The sequence below is a fragment of the Heterobasidion irregulare genome, assembly GCF_000320585.1.
Source record: "Heterobasidion irregulare TC 32-1 unplaced genomic scaffold scaffold_02, whole genome shotgun sequence".
Classification (NCBI taxonomy): domain Eukaryota; kingdom Fungi; phylum Basidiomycota; class Agaricomycetes; order Russulales; family Bondarzewiaceae; genus Heterobasidion; species Heterobasidion irregulare.
This window is the reverse complement of record NW_009258198.1, coordinates 910,854-926,966: the sequence shown is the minus strand read 5'-3', so window position 1 is coordinate 926,966 and position 16,113 is coordinate 910,854. Positions and strand designations below refer to the sequence as shown.

The following is a 16,113-nucleotide window of genomic DNA, read 5'->3' as shown; positions in this document are numbered from 1 at the left end:
CGTCTCGAGTCTTCAAATTCACCCTTCATGAAAGAGGACCATCTTTGGAGACCCGATGCTCAATCATCAATTCGATTGACGTCAGTGAACTATCGTCACTCTACCTTACCATACATGACCTCAGGCGTTGGGACCTCACTACTATGCGCGCAACATTCCTTCCCATGCACAATCTGACACGTGTCCACCTGTCACGGCTTGCCCCACCTATTTTCTCTGCGCTTCTTCGTCCGACTCCAGATTTTGGAGGCAAACCATGGGCATCCGCGGAGTATGCCTTTTCCACATCTACGGGAGATCTGTCTACGCCAGGATCAAACTAGAGAATCTGGGCACTTCCTCTCTGCTGATGGGCCTATACCTGTCACACGGGACATTTTACCTCCTGTTCTCGAGGAACGTCGCAAGCTAAACGCTCCAGTAAAGAGCATCGATATTAAGCAATGTTATATTTTGGAAGAGTGGGTGGATGAGTTGAAAGACAATGTGCCGACAGTGACCTGGGATGGGAAGACGACGCCTGACGGCTATGATAACGACGAAAATTTTGATCGTGACACCGACGACGACGACGACGACGACGACGACGACGATTGGTGATCCTACAGAATTTCTAGTTACATGTACGACGCGTGTTGCGATCAACGGCCTGTTATCCAGAGCAAGATGTGTTGGAATCGTGGGATTGTCTGGTTGTCCGAAATGTCTCCTCTCAAGTGGTAAAATTCAGTGATTCTATATATCTTCATGTTATGATGCCATGAACGGGAGGCAGTCAGAACAACTTCGTGCATCACTAATGAATGTATCGGCGTTGCGCTAACGATCGTATGATGCCAAAACAGCAGTTGTCCTTGAGGCCTTGAGGTCCCGACGAAGACATGATGCCGTGCTGTGCGTCAAATTCACCAAAATTATTTAAGGTGTTTAGGACAGTCTACATGCATCGCTCAAACTTCGCAGCCTAGGGCATCTTTGATCTGAATGCGGAGATACGAAAACATGTTACAAATACAGCACCAGCGGCACGAGTGTTACTGCCTTTCTTCCTTGTCAAAGCAAGACTTTCAATCGCTGGACGAATAGCGCTGTCCTTCGAATCTAAAGACCTCTTCCAATTCCTAAAAACGTCGCCAAGTCAACCATTGAACGTCAAAAAAATGAATGGACAGAAGAGCGCAGATTAAGATCCTACCTGCCACCAAGGAATGTCCTTCCCACTACCTGTTGCACCCTCGATGAAGCTTTCCTGCATGCCATCCGTCAGTTTCCACCAGCGCTGAGTATCCGGATCGTCCGCGACGCTCTTCATGTCTTTCTCATAGTCGTTGCCGACATACTTGAAGTTGGCGATGAGCAGGTGGAGAGGGGAGTAGTAGTGAATCGAGTAGTCGACTATATGCGCACGCTCGATGGCTGCGAGAACGCCCGGCCAGACTGCTGCGTGCACCTGCTTGTATTCGGCCTCCGATTCGGGCTTAAGCTGGGGAGGAAGTTGAGAAGTGCGAGACGCAGGGTCAGGAACTTGGCGCGCGTCGGTCAGGTATAGCAGATACAGACAGATACGCACTTTGACAATTTGGCACACGCGCTTGGGTTGCGAAGCAGGCATGGTGGGCAACAGTAAATGGGGTCAATCCGCGAAGAGTATACAAAAGCGCTTTGCTTTTATAAGGGATGTCGTGACCACCGACCTGGGACGAGCGGGCCGCTTTTCCGCCTTCAGGGAGAATGAAAGGAGCACCGATAACCCACCAAGATACACATGAGATAGCGACAAGATTGATTCGTCTGAATCCTTCAGGTGAAAGCCACAGAACTATCATACACCTCTGTTTTATCAATTCATCCAGTTAGGCAGCTACCGCGTAATCTCCAAACCATTGCGGAACAGATCAGAAGCCGCGAGAGCCCGGTGGGAGATGCACAGATGCTATTCCCAGAACCGTTATATCCCCTTGAGGTCCAGAGGACAATAAGTAGTCGAAAAACTGTTGAGCTCGAGAATCTCGCACTCACATATATGGAGGTGATAAACGGACTGCCGCCGTGACTTGCTGGTGCCACAATTCATTCTCCGCCACGTTCATCTACCGTTACGACCACCATCCGCTGCCTCCGACCGACACACTTGCCCATCTTTGTTCACTAACTTACCCGCTCCTCTCTTCTCTTCATTTTTCTGATTCATCATCATGGCTGAAGGAAGCAACTTCGATTATCTCTTCAAGGTGCGTTCGATGCTCGTGCTGTCAGGCCGCGCGTTCACGATTGGCGAATCCGGACTCTAGGTTGTGCTCATCGGTGATTCCGGCGTCGGGAAATCGTGGGTGTCCCATCTACTTTTCCTCCAGCTTTATTCATTGAGACGGCTCCGATGATCTGCGGAATAGGAATTGTACGTTCAGATCCAATGAATGAGCGGAAAGGGGAACACTGACGATCTGCGGACGACAACCCGCAGTGCTGTCGCGATTCACACGCAATGAGTTCAATCTCGAGACCAAGTCGACGATCGGTGTTGAGTTCGCGACACGGACGATCAGCGTCGATGGCAAGACGCTCAAGGCGCAGATATGGGATACTGGTACTTGCCGTCTCGTGTATCGCTGCCACTGTGCATCTACTAATGACCTTCTTCTCCTCTATTTACATGATGCATTAGCTGGCCAGGAGCGGTACCGCGCCATCACTGCTGCGTTTGTTTCTTGCTCCGTGTCTGATTTGGTTGTTAGGCTCTGACAACTGACATCTACAGGTACTACCGCGGGGCGGTGGGCGCGCTCCTTGTATATGATATCTCGAAGCACGCAACATATGTCAACGTCACACGGTGGTTGAAGGAACTCCGAGACCACGCGGACTCAAACATCGTCATCATGCTCGTCGGGAACAAGAGCGATTTGAAGCACCTGCGGGCTGTACCGACCGAAGAGGCAAAGGCCTTCTCAAGTGCGCACCTTCTTCTCTATTGGCCACCGTTTCTCCCAACTGACGAATCGTTGAACTTGACCGCCGTGTTCTAAAGCGGAGAACGGACTTTCGTTTATCGAGACGTCGGCATTGGACGCATCGAACGTCGAGTCAGCATTCCAGACAATCTTGACTGACATCTTCCGGATCGTGTCGAGCAAATCTCTGGAGTCATCCGGGGACCCAATCAAACCCTCTTCCGGCGACACCCTTACCGTCAGCCCCTCCGTGGACAACTCCGCTAACCAGGGCAGCAAGTGCTGCTGAGCGGCCATCCCGACAGGAGTCCGCCCCTCTGATCGGCGTAGTTGCAGCTGCGGAGGGTTTGACACGGCTGTGTCCTGAGGGTAGTGGCGGTGTTGTTGATACGGCTACACGTTCTGTGATTTCGTACTGTAATCTTACTTTCTGTTTTTCGACTCGTGATCGTTCTTTGTTTCCATTCACGAGCGTTTCAGCACATCCGCACGGCAAAGGGAGAGGCTCTGTGCTCCTTTTTGCCCGATACCATAGTGTAGATATCAAGGTGATATAGATTGCGATGAACAAGTAGGTACTGAGGGTCGACTTCGTCGAAGCAGATCATCTAAGAATGGCTCGAGATAAGATAACGATCATGGTCTCGAGATCGAGATAATACCAGGAATTGACTCGGACTTTCACGCTTTGACTCAATTAACTCGCGACGCTTTAAGCCACGTATCCTCACGCATCTCACCTCCAATTCAGCCCTTATGACTGACACAGCAAATTCCGCTCCAATAGAGGGCTTGGAGACCGGGATGGAGACAGCATCCATTTCACCGTAGGCTCTCCTTTCTGTCTGTGTGCTCGAGATGTAACAGGTGCTACAGCCAAGCAGACTCTATGCATTCTGAAGCCCCTACAATTAAACCTGTAGATTCTTCAGCAGTACATGCCCAAGTAGTGACGCCGTGGGACGTACAGGGTTCCGTTTCGAGCGATGGTCGGCAGCTCGCGATCGACTATGACAAGCTCATCGACCAGTTCGGAACGCGGCGTATCGATCAGGCGTTGTTGGAAAGATTTGAGCGGTTGACTGGGCACAAACCTCATGTGCTATTGCGCAGAGGGACTTTTTTCTCGCATCGGTGAGTGATGGTTTTTCGTAGGCCTCCTGACATCCCAACCATGCTACTCATCGCATCTGGCCTGCACTTATACACGACACAGTGAATTCGACAAAATTCTTGATCGCTATGAGCAAGGCAAACCGTTCTTTTTGTACACCGGGCGTGGTCCAAGTAGCGACAGTATGCATCTTGGACATATGATTCCGTTTGTATTCACAAAGTGCGGTCTCTGTTCTTTCAACCATTCCATCTTCATCTCCTCTAACTGAATATAGATGGTTGCAAGATGTCTTTGATGTGCCGCTCGTTGTTCAATTAACGGGTGAGTCCTCGTGGAATTTCCACCTGCTTGATTCATCAAACTGAGACGTTGTAGATGACGAGAAGTTCTTGTTCAAACATGAACTGAAGGCAGAACAGACATATAAATTTGCCTTCCAAAACGCACGCGATATCATTGCGGTCGGCTTCAAGCTTGAAAGAACTTTCATCTTCAGCGACTACGACTACCTCGGCGGGCCGTTCTACAGGAATGTGTCTAAAATCTCTCGCCAGATTACCATCAATCAGGCCAAAGCGACCTTTGGGTTCAACGATTCGTAAGGTTGTCTACACTAGAGGCCGCAATACTTCGGCTGATCAATCTCTACTCGTAGTGACAATATCGGGAAAATCCACTTTGCTGCTATTCAAGCTGCCCCTTCCTTCTCAAACTCTTTCCCTCATATCTTCGGCGAAGTGACCAACATCCCCAGTTTGATTCCCTGTGCCATCGATCAAGACCCATATTTCCGCCTCACTCGTGATGTCGCCCAGAAGCTCAAGTATCCCAAACCGACACTCCTGCACGCCAAATTTTTCCCCGCACTGCAGGGCCCACAGACCAAGATGAGCGCGTCGGACGTCAACTCTAGTATCTTCATGTCCGACACGCCCGGACAGATCAAGAACAAAATCAACAAGCACGGGTTCAGCGGTGGCAAGGAGACTGAAGAAGAACATCGGAGACTCGGCGGAGACCCAGACGTCGATGTCAGCTACCAGTACCTAAGCTTCTTCTTAGATGATGACGAGGAACTCCAGCGGATCGGCGAAGTATCTCGCTTCGCTTTGTACACTGAGTAGATTGCTCACCTATCGGACTACAGGAATACCGCGCGGGTCGCTTACTGACTGGCCAGCTCAAGGCGAAATGCATACAGGTGCTCCAGGCATTCGTGAAAGACTTTCAGGATGTGCGTATCATATCTAAGTCGTGTTTGTGTGATGAATTAACACTTGCCTATCTCCCTTCTCCAGAGAAAGGCTCACGTCACAGACGATGATGTGAGGGCATTCATGAATACTGACCGCAAGATAGACCCATCGTCATCCAAAAAACCCATCATCGATGCTTCCAAGGCATAGGACAACAGAACAGATGTAGGGATGCAGTTCATATCGTTGTATCTCTATCTCTTGATTGTAGAGTGGTTAAACCGCCTCCCGGTACCTGGCTGGGGCCTAGCGCGATCCACATTAATTATCATTACTGAGTTACTCATGAAGTAACTGTCATATAGGATGCGAATCTACCTGTCCAGTACCTGTCCGCTTTCACCGACTTTACGTCAACATGAATCACGAAGCCTCGAGCCCCCCGGCGCTCTTCCCTCCGTTCTCGCGTACTTTCCAATCGAACAACGCGTTTCCGCTGCGTGTCCACCCATCGAGGGCTGCAAGTGCTGCGGATCCCCAGTCGAACGTTGGATGCTCCGAGAGGTCGGCAGGGCCATCTACGAACACGACCAGTTGTTCGTTGTGCGGCCGAATAAAGCCCTCGCTGATCGCGCGCTGGATAAGTGAACGCAGTGGGTCAAAAAATCCGAGAACATTGACGAGGACGACGGCTGTGTGAAAAATGTAACGGGGATGAAGATGAGCAAATGGCAAGAGCAGTAAAAACAAACGTTTGTTGTGGATGCCCAGTTGCGTCCATGTGATCACTTCCATGATCTGTATAGCGTGCTGAGCGGATATTCTTACAAAGAGAACATACGTAGGCCTACCTCCTCAAAGGTCCCAAAGCCCCCCGGAAGGCCTACAAAACCGCCTGCCCGAGTAGCCATTTCTACCTTGCGATCGTGCATGGAGTGAACGACGATCTAGGGTATGAACATGAGCACGATAGTATAAGATATGTCGGCGACATATGCGTGCTCACCGTCTCGACCTATATGTCCATCCCGCAACAGCTGAAATTAGATATGCGCTCGTTCGACTGAGACGCACATACCTTTTCCCGCCCTTTCTCGTTCAAATGGATCTGCACCTTCGGCCTTGTGCTTTTCTCGCCTTCGCCCCCAGCAGCCACCATAGCGAAGGGTATGACACCTGTGACTTCCCCACCTCCATCAATAACTGCTCCGGAGACAACACCCATGATACCAGTCGATCCGCCGCCGTAGACGAGAGGTCTCTTCGCATTGGCGAGTGCATTCCCAAGAGCTAGTAGGCAATGTATACGACGTCAATGGTCATAATAGGAGATAACTCAGAGTGGGTAAGCAACTGACAGCCGGCGGCATTTCTGTAGGCTGGGTCCTTGCCAGTCGATGACGCACAGTAAACTGCAACGGCGCGAGAAGACGGTTTTGGCGACGACATTGGCGCAGCGGAGACTATGTTTATCTTAGGTCGAGCAGTGCGGGATGAGGACCTTGTATTTATGTTGAAGCGATGGTGGGCATGATCAAATACGTGTAGACCAACTTGTGACTCGAAAACTCGGCATCGTGGCTACCGCATTGCCCGCAACAAAAGAGTGCCGAGACCTGGGGGTAGCGTCTCGAAGGGTTTTCCAATATGCTGGATGAAGGTTTACTGTGCATTGAAATAATGGTTTGTGGAGTACATATGGTTGGATATCAAAGAGATTACGACTAGTAAATGAATAAAAATGACAACGCCTGTGCCTGGGCGGCTATAAAGTGGCTATAACCTGCTGTAACAATGCTGTACTAACAGGCTGTAACTGGCCCAGTTCTGCGCCGTCGCAGTAGAATACGACTTCGTGTCTCGCCCAAGCAGCCATTGCCTTGTTCATAGAACCTATCACTCGTCCTCGACCCAGTCTGACAACCCGTCCCACATTGAATACTATCACTTCCCCATAGACTTTCGACTTCACTCTATGGGTATAAGCTCAAGGCACCCATCGCTCGCCCTAATCCCCTCTCATCATGAAAGAAAAATATTACACGGGCCTGAGTGAGTTCTTCTCGCTGATGAATACAACACCGCAGCGCACGAACCCAGACTCACAAACATAGGCGTCAATGAAAACAAACAAAGGTAAGGGAGGAAACGGAATAGAAAGAGAGAGAAAAATAACACAACAGTGTGAGATGGAATATCAAAAAAACAACAAAAGTAAACGTCTTCTTTCTTTCTTTCTCCTTGCTTCTACTTCTTTCTACAAGAATACCGTGAGCACGCTAAAAATCGGCCGATCATTACGCGCCGTAATTGAGCCGGAAGATGTCGTTAAATCTAAAAACGCGAGATCGCGTCGCGTAAGATGACGAGCGAGAGCAGAGGATGGGAACATACACGTAGTAGCTCCCGGCATCGGGAATAAGATGGAAGATTTGGCTGAACTGGAGCGGGTTCGGGCTGTCGTCGACCTGGTGTGTGCCATCGAGGAGACGCAATGCATGGCATGGTGTACGGGACATATGATGTGCGATGAGACGAGAGCGAGACAGATGCGCGCGGAATCAGGTCACAGACAACGCGTGGTTCATTCGCACGTGAGAGGATATCAACGTAGTTTGCGATTGACCGAAGAGGACAAAAACAGGCAGAGATTCAAAGGAAGAAACGAGGGACATGGAGGAGATGACCCACGAGTAGGAGTCCGGTGACGCTGACGATGAGGCTTGCAGCGGTGGGGGAGGACGGCTGCGCGTCAATTGTGGTGACTTTGTGTTGTACGCGCTCAAAGGGTAGCGACTTGTTTTCAAAGGCAGGGAGGGAGGTACGCGAGTAGCACAAAGGAAGGACCAGGCGAGGCCAGAGGGGGGGCAAGACAAAGGTGACAGAAAATTAAGAAATGTGAGCCCATATGGTCAATGAGAGAGGGATCGACGCACGGAAAGTTTTTCACTAATGTTCGGTGCACCGAGAGTCTGTGCACCCTCGAAGGAGAGCATCGAGTTCTCGCGCTACGCCGATGTGATTCGATCAAGCACATAGGCGCGTCAGTCGCACACATATGAGTCAAGATGGTAGTATGTGCGAGTCAACGAAGAGATCGGGCGCGAACGAGACGTGACGCACATAGAGAGTCTGAAGGCTGGCTCGATTCGAGTCGAAGGTAGTGTAATAGAAATCCGTGAACTGCTTTGCAACGCTGTTGATATCTGCCATTTTTTCGAGCGCGAGAGAGGAAAGACGGCTTATTTTGGTGGTAGAGAGATGGAGATGGATGGGGATGGGATGGAGATGGAGATGAAACAAGATGAACGTGTATAGGGCAAGGGCAAGACAACAGGCCTCAAAACAGTTGGCGATCCATCAGTCACGTGACTTGACGCCGGGTGGCGTCGACTTCATCCCGCCACTTTTTCATGATTTTATGCGGTATCTGGGCGCGCCGATAGCCTGGTCAAACGGCGGCCAGGGAGCTCATATTTCCTGACGAAAAAAAGTGAAGTGACAGAAGAAGAAACGGCGGGCGGAAGTCGACGATCAAGATAGCCGCATCGAAGCTGGGGATGATGGCGCCGCCTCCGACCGACCCGCCCACGACCAATATCTCCTCCGTGTCGACGTCTATGTCCTCACAGCAGCAGCGCCCAATCATGCGCCGCAAATCATCTGCTCAGAACCTCCTCTCCTCCTTCAAGTCATCCTCGCCTGTCCCCGTGCCCGCACCCCCGCCCCCACTAGCAATGAGCCTCAACATGAACGGGAATTTGAACGGAAACATGAACATGCAGCTCTCGAATGGCGCTCCAGCCTCGATATCGTCCGCCACGGGGCTCGCATTTGTGTCCGCGCAGACACCCACCGCGTACACACCCACCGCGCGCGAATGGGATGTCCAGAGCATGCACTCGGACTCGACGAACGGGACAGGGCTTGGTGGCGCAGGCAGCCCCGCGTTCGCACAGAGCGCGTCCGTTGAATACCTTCGAGATCTCGTCCAGAAGAGGATCATCACGTTGACGTATATGCGCAATGTACACGACGGGTGCGGCTTATAATTTTGCTCCCTGCATCTCTACTTAGAGGGTACTGATGCGGTTGCATTGTATGTTCAGACGAAGTCATTGGTTCCACACTATCATGATGTCGCGTGGTGAACTCGATCGTGTTTTCAGCAATGCTGCAATGAAACGGCGGTAAGCATCATCTGTCTCCGTCTTGCGTCCCCGCCCGAATGCGATATATTCCTCTCCCTTCTCTGATCTCAGCACCTCACGCTTTGCAATTCTCGCTATGTCGCTCTCCACACTTTTCGATATTCATCAACCGCAAGATCTTCTCCGTGGTCTTCTCAACACCGTCACAGAATACGAACAGGCTAAAGAGGAAGGCGAGAAGCCATCCAAGATGGTGAGATGATACACCGCCTAATCTCTTCTTGTTTTGTTTCTCTAAATATAAACCCCTCTTTCTTCCTGTTCAGCGCATCTTCAACCGTAATAAGTTTCCTAAACGCCAAGCAGGCGGCTTAGGCGACTACCCAATATCCCTCTCCGACAATTCCGAAACATCCTATCTCGTCGCCCCCCACACGGTACGCCCCCTCCCCATTCGCATCGCTCCCATGAAATTCTTATGATACCCTCCCCCCAATCCCAGCCCTTCCCTCTCGACTATCACCAAACCCTCCTCTCCCTCCTTGACATCCTCTCCGAGCTCTACTCAAAAATCTCCAAGCTACTCGGGCCATCGCCTTTCCCACACGCCTCACAGCACATGCTCGGACCTCTGGGTCTCCTCTCCCCGCACCCTGGCGTGTCATACCTTTTTTCAGGTGCGGATGCGGCTCCTATGGCCGACGGTGACGGATTGTGGGGCATTGCGCAGGGAGGGCTGAACATCAACGGAGGTCCGGGGATGGGCGCGAGTGGCCCCGCGACTGCGAGCGCAGGCGCGCCGCCAGTCCCATCGACGCATGCAGCGGGCCCGCTCGCGAGTCCACCGCCGAGCTGGACGCCTGCGCTGGGAGAGATGGTTCTGAAGGTGGACGGCAAGTTCAAGGTACGCGCCATCTTCCCCTCCATCGTCCCATCTCCTCCGTCTCACGTTCCCTATCTCACTCACATTTATCTTTTCACTGTGGCAATTGGATGACCCGTGCGGTTTTATCGATTTCGCAGAAAATCATCTCGCAGCTGCTCAAGGATCTCGATGCCTTCGCGCGCAACGGGATCAAGGACGAGCTTGCGTCGCTCGACCCGCTCCTGCGCAATGTTGCCATCGCGGATAGCGCACGGGCGACGTACGACTTCGAGATCTGAAGTTAGAGTTCGTTCAGGCTTGAGCCTCTCAGATGGCGGGGCGCTTGGGGTGCCGACTACGGTTTAGATCGGACGCACACACCTTATCATAGCAGCAGGATAATCTTGTGTAACAGTATCGGTATATGCAGCTGACGCATGCTGTGACCTGGGGATGGCACTGCAGGATAGCATAGTATGTGTTACTATTTTTTCTCTCTTTTTAGTTTCATCTGCACTTCGATTTCTGTTCAGAACATGGTCTATGTTCTGAAGAGATTATATGGGATGATATATATACCACCCACCCAATCAATGCTCACACTGCTTTCTGTCGCTTTCTGTGGTGCGTTGTCTGTAGGGCGCTGTGTAGAACTCCTAGTTTTTAACCGGGTTAATAACAGGTGTCAATAACGCGTTAATAACAGACACCTATCGGACCCTTTGGTTTTTAAGGTTAATAACTAATTTTCTAAAATAGCAATGTCTTGAATTTGTTGTTATTCAGTGCAATCTCTAAGTTACAGCTGTTTTTGAATGATTTTCAAACCTCTATAAACTAAACCTAAATGGACTAGAGAGGTACAGATGGCTGGAGCGCAAATGGGGTGATTTGAGTGAGCAGTTGCCTCCCCTTGCGGCGGAACCAGAGAAGAGACCAGAGAGGTTAGGCTAGGATACCCAACTCTACAACCGCTTACTCAAATCATCCCGTTTATGCTTAGCTATCTGAGCCTCTCCAATCCATTTAGGTTTAGTTTCTGTATATATACAACTGAGTGAACTGTGAGCGCTGTGAGCCATCATTTTGTTGACCTATTTTCTCGATTTTACTTTCATTTTCCCACGCTCACAATATGTAGTTATTAACACCTCCTGGTTAATAACCGGTTAAAAAGTCCTGCGGAGTTCTACACAGCGCCCTAGTTATCTGCGATTATCGATCCGAGCCTCCCTTTTCGACGATTCTACGAAGAGGTGCTACTCAGGATTGGACCTCCACTCATCAGCCCAGGTGGCGCCTACTTGCCCTCTGAGCACGTGATCATACAAACAGTAACGACAACATTCAGTGGTAAATCCTCCATTGTGTCTGCCTACAGAATACAATACAGATAACGAAGATACTAACACGACCAACGAACCAGTCGACGTTGGTCGAAGGTCCTCGGATCTGCCTCAAAAGCGAATTTGTGAAGTATAAAATCAATCGAGCAAATCTGTGTCTAGAATCCAGATCGTGTGGCGCCCTGTCAAAATCGTCGTTCAGTCTCTCCAAGAATTTCTGTTAAGCTATGCGGCCGCCTCAGGCTCCACGATCGAATGGTAGACTATCCAATGGATCGACATGTGCCATTGGCATTTTGAACCTTTGAACGTGCCACTGCGATTATTCGTCCCAGAGGCCGTATCCACGAGTCCCAGAGAAGTTTGCAAGGTTCTGTCACGGCCTCGCCAAAGCCTCGAAAAACATCACCGACCGAGTTGGAACACCGCGCCCTTGGGGGTGTACAGTGCATATATTCTTACATTGAAGAGATACCAAGCCGCTTCTTAGCTATTCATAGGCACTAGTCGCTGTGGGCGGTTGCCGGCCCCCTCCGAGAGAAGTCAGTACGCGGCAAAGCAATCCGCCAATGGTTAATAGATGTACATGATGCAGGATAGCGAGACTGAGAGAAAAGTGAGCGATAATACAAGCAGGTCCCAGATCATGATATTGTCGACAGATCTCGACTATTGCCCTCCCGTTCATCCATTCTGGCATGAATCATCCCCGTGACAAGGTTCTTGACATTGTCCCATTCTTCTTCATCAATGTCCATCGGGTCCTCTGGATCATCCACATCCTGTCCCATCAATACTTTTGTCTCGCGTGCCAGTAGGCGTGACAGGAAAAGGGCCACTCTAATACAAGACACCGGCTTGAGCTCTGAGGGACCAATCCGGAGCGTCTCGAGTGTCGGTGAAAAGGCATGCGTGAGTCTAAATGATGAAAATCTTTCTGTGTTCATGTAGAGAGACAATTCCCGCAGGCGCGGGCAATGCTCTGCGCAGATGGGCAGAGCGCCCATTGTGAGATTCGGTGGAATCAAGACGGCCGGTCGAAAATTGAGGCTGAGATCTTCGAGGAGTGGGAGGCTTCGGACGATCGTGAGGAGATCATCGTCATCAAGGGTCAGCGGCAGTGCTTGCGCCAAGTGCAACGTCGTCAAGCTTTGAATGGCAAGAAGCGGCTTGATAGCCACCGCGGTGAGCGGGTTCTCATGGTCGTGGTCGTGGAAGTCACTACCGCCTTCTTCGAGGGCCCATTGAAAGCTTAAAATCAAGCTCGTCAACGACTTGCACCTTGCAGCCAACGTACGGCAGAATTCTTGCATCACGGGGGCCGGCTGAGCGGCGACGCTGATGAAGAACAGTTTCCGCAATCGCGATGCGTCCAAGCTCGGATGCGTGAGCAAGCGCTCGGCGTCAGAGAGCCTGAGATACACGGACAAGTTGATCAGTGACGGAAAAGCGCCCGGTTCGAGAGCGAATGAATATTCAGGGGCGTCTGATATGCTTTCAAACTGATTTCCGCAGCAGAAGCGATGCTCGTTCAGAGTGTATTCGAACGAGATGGTGCGCAAATCGGCCAACTTTGAGAGCTCGGTGAGTGCTTGATCGTTGAGGCGCTCCGCGGGCAAAGTGATCTCCGTCAGGCCCTGGTAGCCTTGCAATAAAGAGAGCAGCGACCCGAGGCCATGCTCCTTCCCATGGACCCAGTCGCATGCTAGAGACGTGATTCTAGGCATCGATTGAAGAATGTCCAGAGCAAACTGGTGATACGGATATTTTTCTTTGGGCCAGTCAATGCGGAAAGAGAAGTCTTGAACAGTAGCGGTGGCAAATAACGGGAGGAATTTAGGCCCTGCAAGCCATTTCAGAGAGCGGAGGTTGGGGAGGAGTGTCGCCGTCTGACGGCGAATTGCAACATCGACCAGTAATCGGTAAACCTCCTGCATGCTTCTGTTGTCGGAAGACGTGAATTGGAACACGCGTATACGGGGCGCGTAATGAGTAAATCGCGCCCACGAAGCAGAATCAATGGCGAACGTCATCGACTCATCCTATTATTTGGAAAATTGTTCAAATCGAGGAAGTAAACACGACTCGGTAAAACGACAGACTATTGTGTCCCAATATCCTGCGGGCCCGTTTGCAGGCTGCAGCAGTTGGGTGATGCATTCAATATCGGTGATGACTCGCCAAATGTTGTCTAGCGCAGCATCTGACCAGAGCTTGCAGACGCGGGCGTTAGTGGCATTAGAGGATTGGTCGAGGTGCAGGAAGATGTTTTCGAGGATTTCGTAGATATTCAGAGCCTGATGAGGCTTGACGTCCACATTGAAGGAAGTAACCATCAGTTATTTGAGTAAGGAAATGTGTCGGAGACCACGAAAAGGTGAATTGTGATGTGCTGCGAATTGGGGACTGTGCTACGGAGAGCATAAGAAACAGTGGCACAAACACTAGAACGAGTACAGGATGGTCAGACTTCACGCGACAAATGGCGCTCTGTAGGACGGTGCTATGACGTAAGGCCGCTAATCAAGATTATTACACAAAGCTACGGAAAGTACTCCATCGCGCAGTGCTCAACTCGTCCCCGAGAACTACGTAACATGCAGGCCTCATCATATAGATGGTATCCAAAAAGTCCGCGATATACATTATCCTTACAAGGTAACAAGGATATACAAATATCAAGAAAGATTCTCATCATGTCAACAGATATCAAAACTGGGCAGTAATGTTATAGGCGAAATAGCATAAGGAGCGCAGAGGAGGCGCAAACAAGAAGAGAAAGGGACAACCCAGACAGTGGGGATGTCGATAGAGCACCGCTGGATCCCGGGACGGGAAGGAAATGCGAAGCATCCTCCTTTTGCTGCGCTGCTGACTCCTGTAGGTAATGGTGATCAGCGAACACATAGAATCAGACGTGCGAAGGGGCGTCCGAACCTTGAACGCGACCAAGCCAACGATAATGCCGAGCACAAAGAAAATGAACGCCTGGATGAGCCAGATGACTCCCCAAACTATAAGAGGTATGGCCAAGAAATTAACGAAGGTTCAGATGAAGGGTCTCCGGGTGTGACTCGCCTTGTGATGGACAGCAGCCACAAATATCAGCGAATGCAGAGGCATCTGAACTATTCACTTTTCGGGCAATGGTGTCGTCTGAGATATTGGGTCAGCTTACAGGACGAAATTCATGAATATGACGGCGGACCTATGACATCCCAGAGCACATACAAACACGACATTACTCCGATGAACAGAACCTAGCCTCTTTGAAAAAAGGAAGCTTGAAAAAGAGAGAACACACGCACGAAGAATCTCAGCGCAACGCCCTCTCCGACGAACCAAAACAGTACGATCAATCCCGACATGCCCAATATCAGCACCCAGGTCCTACCCGCCCAATGGACTCCATGAGCACATCCGCGGCTATACGGACGCTCACGTCACAAAATACAGGGAAAACATTGAACTCACAGCCAGTTCCGCCGCGCCCACCACAGCGTGAACAGAAAAAACACCGCCAAGACGAGGCTGGCGATTTTGCTGGCGTTTGTGTCGAACCCACACGTTATCAGCACCGCGCCAATGAACGAGGAGCCGAGGTAGCCTGCCGGCAACGTGATCCAGGATATTCCGCCGGACATTCGCGTCGAGCCTCCTTCGTCCGCTGTTCAAAGGAAGAAAATACCTCCAACAATTTCTCTACGGATGGTCAAGGACAGCGAACTCACGATCGAGCTCGATAGCGTGTATGTGCGCGCACGTCAACACGCCGGCGAAAGCATGGCTCATCTGTAATACACCGTCAATTCAGCCACCTCCAGGATATTGAATCATATACGAGATCAACTCACTTCATGGAACCCGACCGTAAGCAGCCTACAAGAAATCGAGCATTCACAGGTCAACTCGCGCCCAGACTCGCTCAGCTCCATGGACGCTACACTCACTTGAATGGATAAACTGCCAGCCAACATGACCACAAATTACATCAGTCCACGGTTTGACGACATGTCAGAGCCTCCCCCAAGCCTCCAACCAGCAAATAAATGACCACTCACTTATATAGTTCAAAAACGGCACATGCCTAATGAGCAGCGACACGATGAGCGCAGAAGTCCCATGAGCATACGCCCCATCCTAGAACCACCCATTAAAATCGAGACTCACCAAAGAATGGCGATAGCAACAATATAGCACCCAGCAACGATCAGCGTCGTCCGCTGCGTCGCGTTCGGCGTGATCCTCGACTCGAAGTTGCGCGCGTAATGGAACGTTGTGGACGCATTGAACGTCTGCGCCTGGTCATAATCGATCAACGGCATCGTTTCAACCCTTGTCCTAATCTTGAGCTTGCTAGAGCCTAGCGCTGTTCCCTTTTTCTATGCTGCAATATTCAGAGAGCTACAAAGAGGCGCCCGTGCAAGTCTGCGCAGATTGCTATGAGGGTTATGACTGGGTTATGTCCAAGTGAGTGGAGGCGGCGT

The 16,113-nt window shown here is 50.8% G+C and overlaps 10 protein-coding genes across 10 annotated transcripts; 5 read left to right on the top strand and 5 right to left on the bottom strand.

The window, feature by feature from the left end:
• Positions 1-143: 143 nt before the first annotated feature.
• Positions 144-600, top strand: HETIRDRAFT_100973 (uncharacterized protein; the record flags this gene model as incomplete). The annotated part of the gene is made up of 2 exons (XM_009543920.1): positions 144-271; positions 324-600. 2 exons carry the CDS (start codon positions 144-146, stop codon positions 598-600), a joined length of 405 nt encoding a protein of 134 aa, XP_009542215.1.
• A 467-nt stretch (positions 601-1,067) lies between these two features.
• HETIRDRAFT_448476 (uncharacterized protein) lies at positions 1,068-1,612 on the bottom strand (the record flags this gene model as incomplete). Its single annotated transcript, XM_009543919.1, has 3 exons — positions 1,068-1,121; positions 1,196-1,483; positions 1,571-1,612. 3 exons carry the CDS (start codon positions 1,610-1,612, stop codon positions 1,068-1,070), a joined length of 384 nt encoding a protein of 127 aa, XP_009542214.1.
• Positions 1,613-2,102: 490 nt separating this feature from the next.
• HETIRDRAFT_407449 (uncharacterized protein) lies at positions 2,103-3,539 on the top strand. The gene is made up of 7 exons (XM_009543918.1): positions 2,103-2,231; positions 2,292-2,328; positions 2,359-2,361; positions 2,465-2,587; positions 2,666-2,699; positions 2,759-2,952; positions 3,029-3,539. The coding sequence occupies exons 1-7, from the start codon at positions 2,196-2,198 to the stop codon at positions 3,238-3,240; spliced, it is 639 nt and encodes a 212-aa protein (XP_009542213.1). The 5' UTR covers positions 2,103-2,195; the 3' UTR covers positions 3,241-3,539.
• Positions 3,540-3,635: 96 nt separating this feature from the next.
• Positions 3,636-5,663, top strand: HETIRDRAFT_432147 (uncharacterized protein). Its single transcript, XM_009543917.1, has 8 exons — positions 3,636-3,778; positions 3,828-4,085; positions 4,168-4,287; positions 4,343-4,389; positions 4,444-4,666; positions 4,724-5,162; positions 5,216-5,302; positions 5,367-5,663. The coding sequence occupies exons 1-8, from the start codon at positions 3,708-3,710 to the stop codon at positions 5,472-5,474; spliced, it is 1,353 nt and encodes a 450-aa protein (XP_009542212.1). The 5' UTR covers positions 3,636-3,707; the 3' UTR covers positions 5,475-5,663.
• Positions 5,664-5,687: 24 nt separating this feature from the next.
• On the bottom strand, positions 5,688-6,713 carry HETIRDRAFT_310450 (uncharacterized protein; the record flags this gene model as incomplete). The annotated part of the gene is made up of 4 exons (XM_009543916.1): positions 5,688-6,062; positions 6,116-6,211; positions 6,343-6,554; positions 6,623-6,713. The coding sequence occupies 4 exons, from the start codon at positions 6,711-6,713 to the stop codon at positions 5,688-5,690; spliced, it is 774 nt and encodes a 257-aa protein (XP_009542211.1).
• Positions 6,714-7,290: 577 nt separating this feature from the next.
• On the bottom strand, positions 7,291-8,574 carry HETIRDRAFT_432146 (uncharacterized protein). Its single transcript, XM_009543915.1, has 5 exons — positions 8,388-8,574; positions 8,201-8,272; positions 7,956-8,060; positions 7,659-7,732; positions 7,291-7,598 (listed from the first exon to the last, which is right to left on the bottom strand). Exons 1-5 carry the CDS (start codon positions 8,475-8,477, stop codon positions 7,562-7,564), a joined length of 378 nt encoding a protein of 125 aa, XP_009542210.1. The 5' UTR covers positions 8,478-8,574; the 3' UTR covers positions 7,291-7,561.
• Positions 8,575-8,884: 310 nt separating this feature from the next.
• HETIRDRAFT_310749 (uncharacterized protein) lies at positions 8,885-10,579 on the top strand (the record flags this gene model as incomplete). Its single annotated transcript, XM_009543914.1, has 8 exons — positions 8,885-8,974; positions 9,050-9,303; positions 9,374-9,454; positions 9,527-9,668; positions 9,742-9,852; positions 9,918-10,167; positions 10,240-10,319; positions 10,439-10,579. 8 exons carry the CDS (start codon positions 8,885-8,887, stop codon positions 10,577-10,579), a joined length of 1,149 nt encoding a protein of 382 aa, XP_009542209.1.
• A 154-nt stretch (positions 10,580-10,733) lies between these two features.
• HETIRDRAFT_414375 (uncharacterized protein) lies at positions 10,734-10,972 on the top strand (the record flags this gene model as incomplete). Its single annotated transcript, XM_009543913.1, has 2 exons — positions 10,734-10,754; positions 10,814-10,972. The coding sequence occupies 2 exons, from the start codon at positions 10,734-10,736 to the stop codon at positions 10,970-10,972; spliced, it is 180 nt and encodes a 59-aa protein (XP_009542208.1).
• Positions 10,973-12,165: 1,193 nt separating this feature from the next.
• Positions 12,166-13,353, bottom strand: HETIRDRAFT_438234 (uncharacterized protein; the record flags this gene model as incomplete). Its single annotated transcript, XM_009543912.1, has 2 exons — positions 12,166-12,857; positions 12,924-13,353. The coding sequence occupies 2 exons, from the start codon at positions 13,351-13,353 to the stop codon at positions 12,271-12,273; spliced, it is 1,017 nt and encodes a 338-aa protein (XP_009542207.1). The 3' UTR covers positions 12,166-12,270.
• An 892-nt stretch (positions 13,354-14,245) lies between these two features.
• HETIRDRAFT_407445 (uncharacterized protein) lies at positions 14,246-16,111 on the bottom strand. Its single transcript, XM_009543911.1, has 11 exons — positions 15,797-16,111; positions 15,688-15,713; positions 15,577-15,589; positions 15,481-15,505; positions 15,358-15,418; positions 15,101-15,293; positions 14,935-15,016; positions 14,835-14,886; positions 14,705-14,782; positions 14,564-14,640; positions 14,246-14,504 (listed from the first exon to the last, which is right to left on the bottom strand). Exons 1-11 carry the CDS (start codon positions 15,949-15,951, stop codon positions 14,355-14,357), a joined length of 912 nt encoding a protein of 303 aa, XP_009542206.1. The 5' UTR covers positions 15,952-16,111; the 3' UTR covers positions 14,246-14,354.
• Positions 16,112-16,113: the final 2 nt, after the last annotated feature.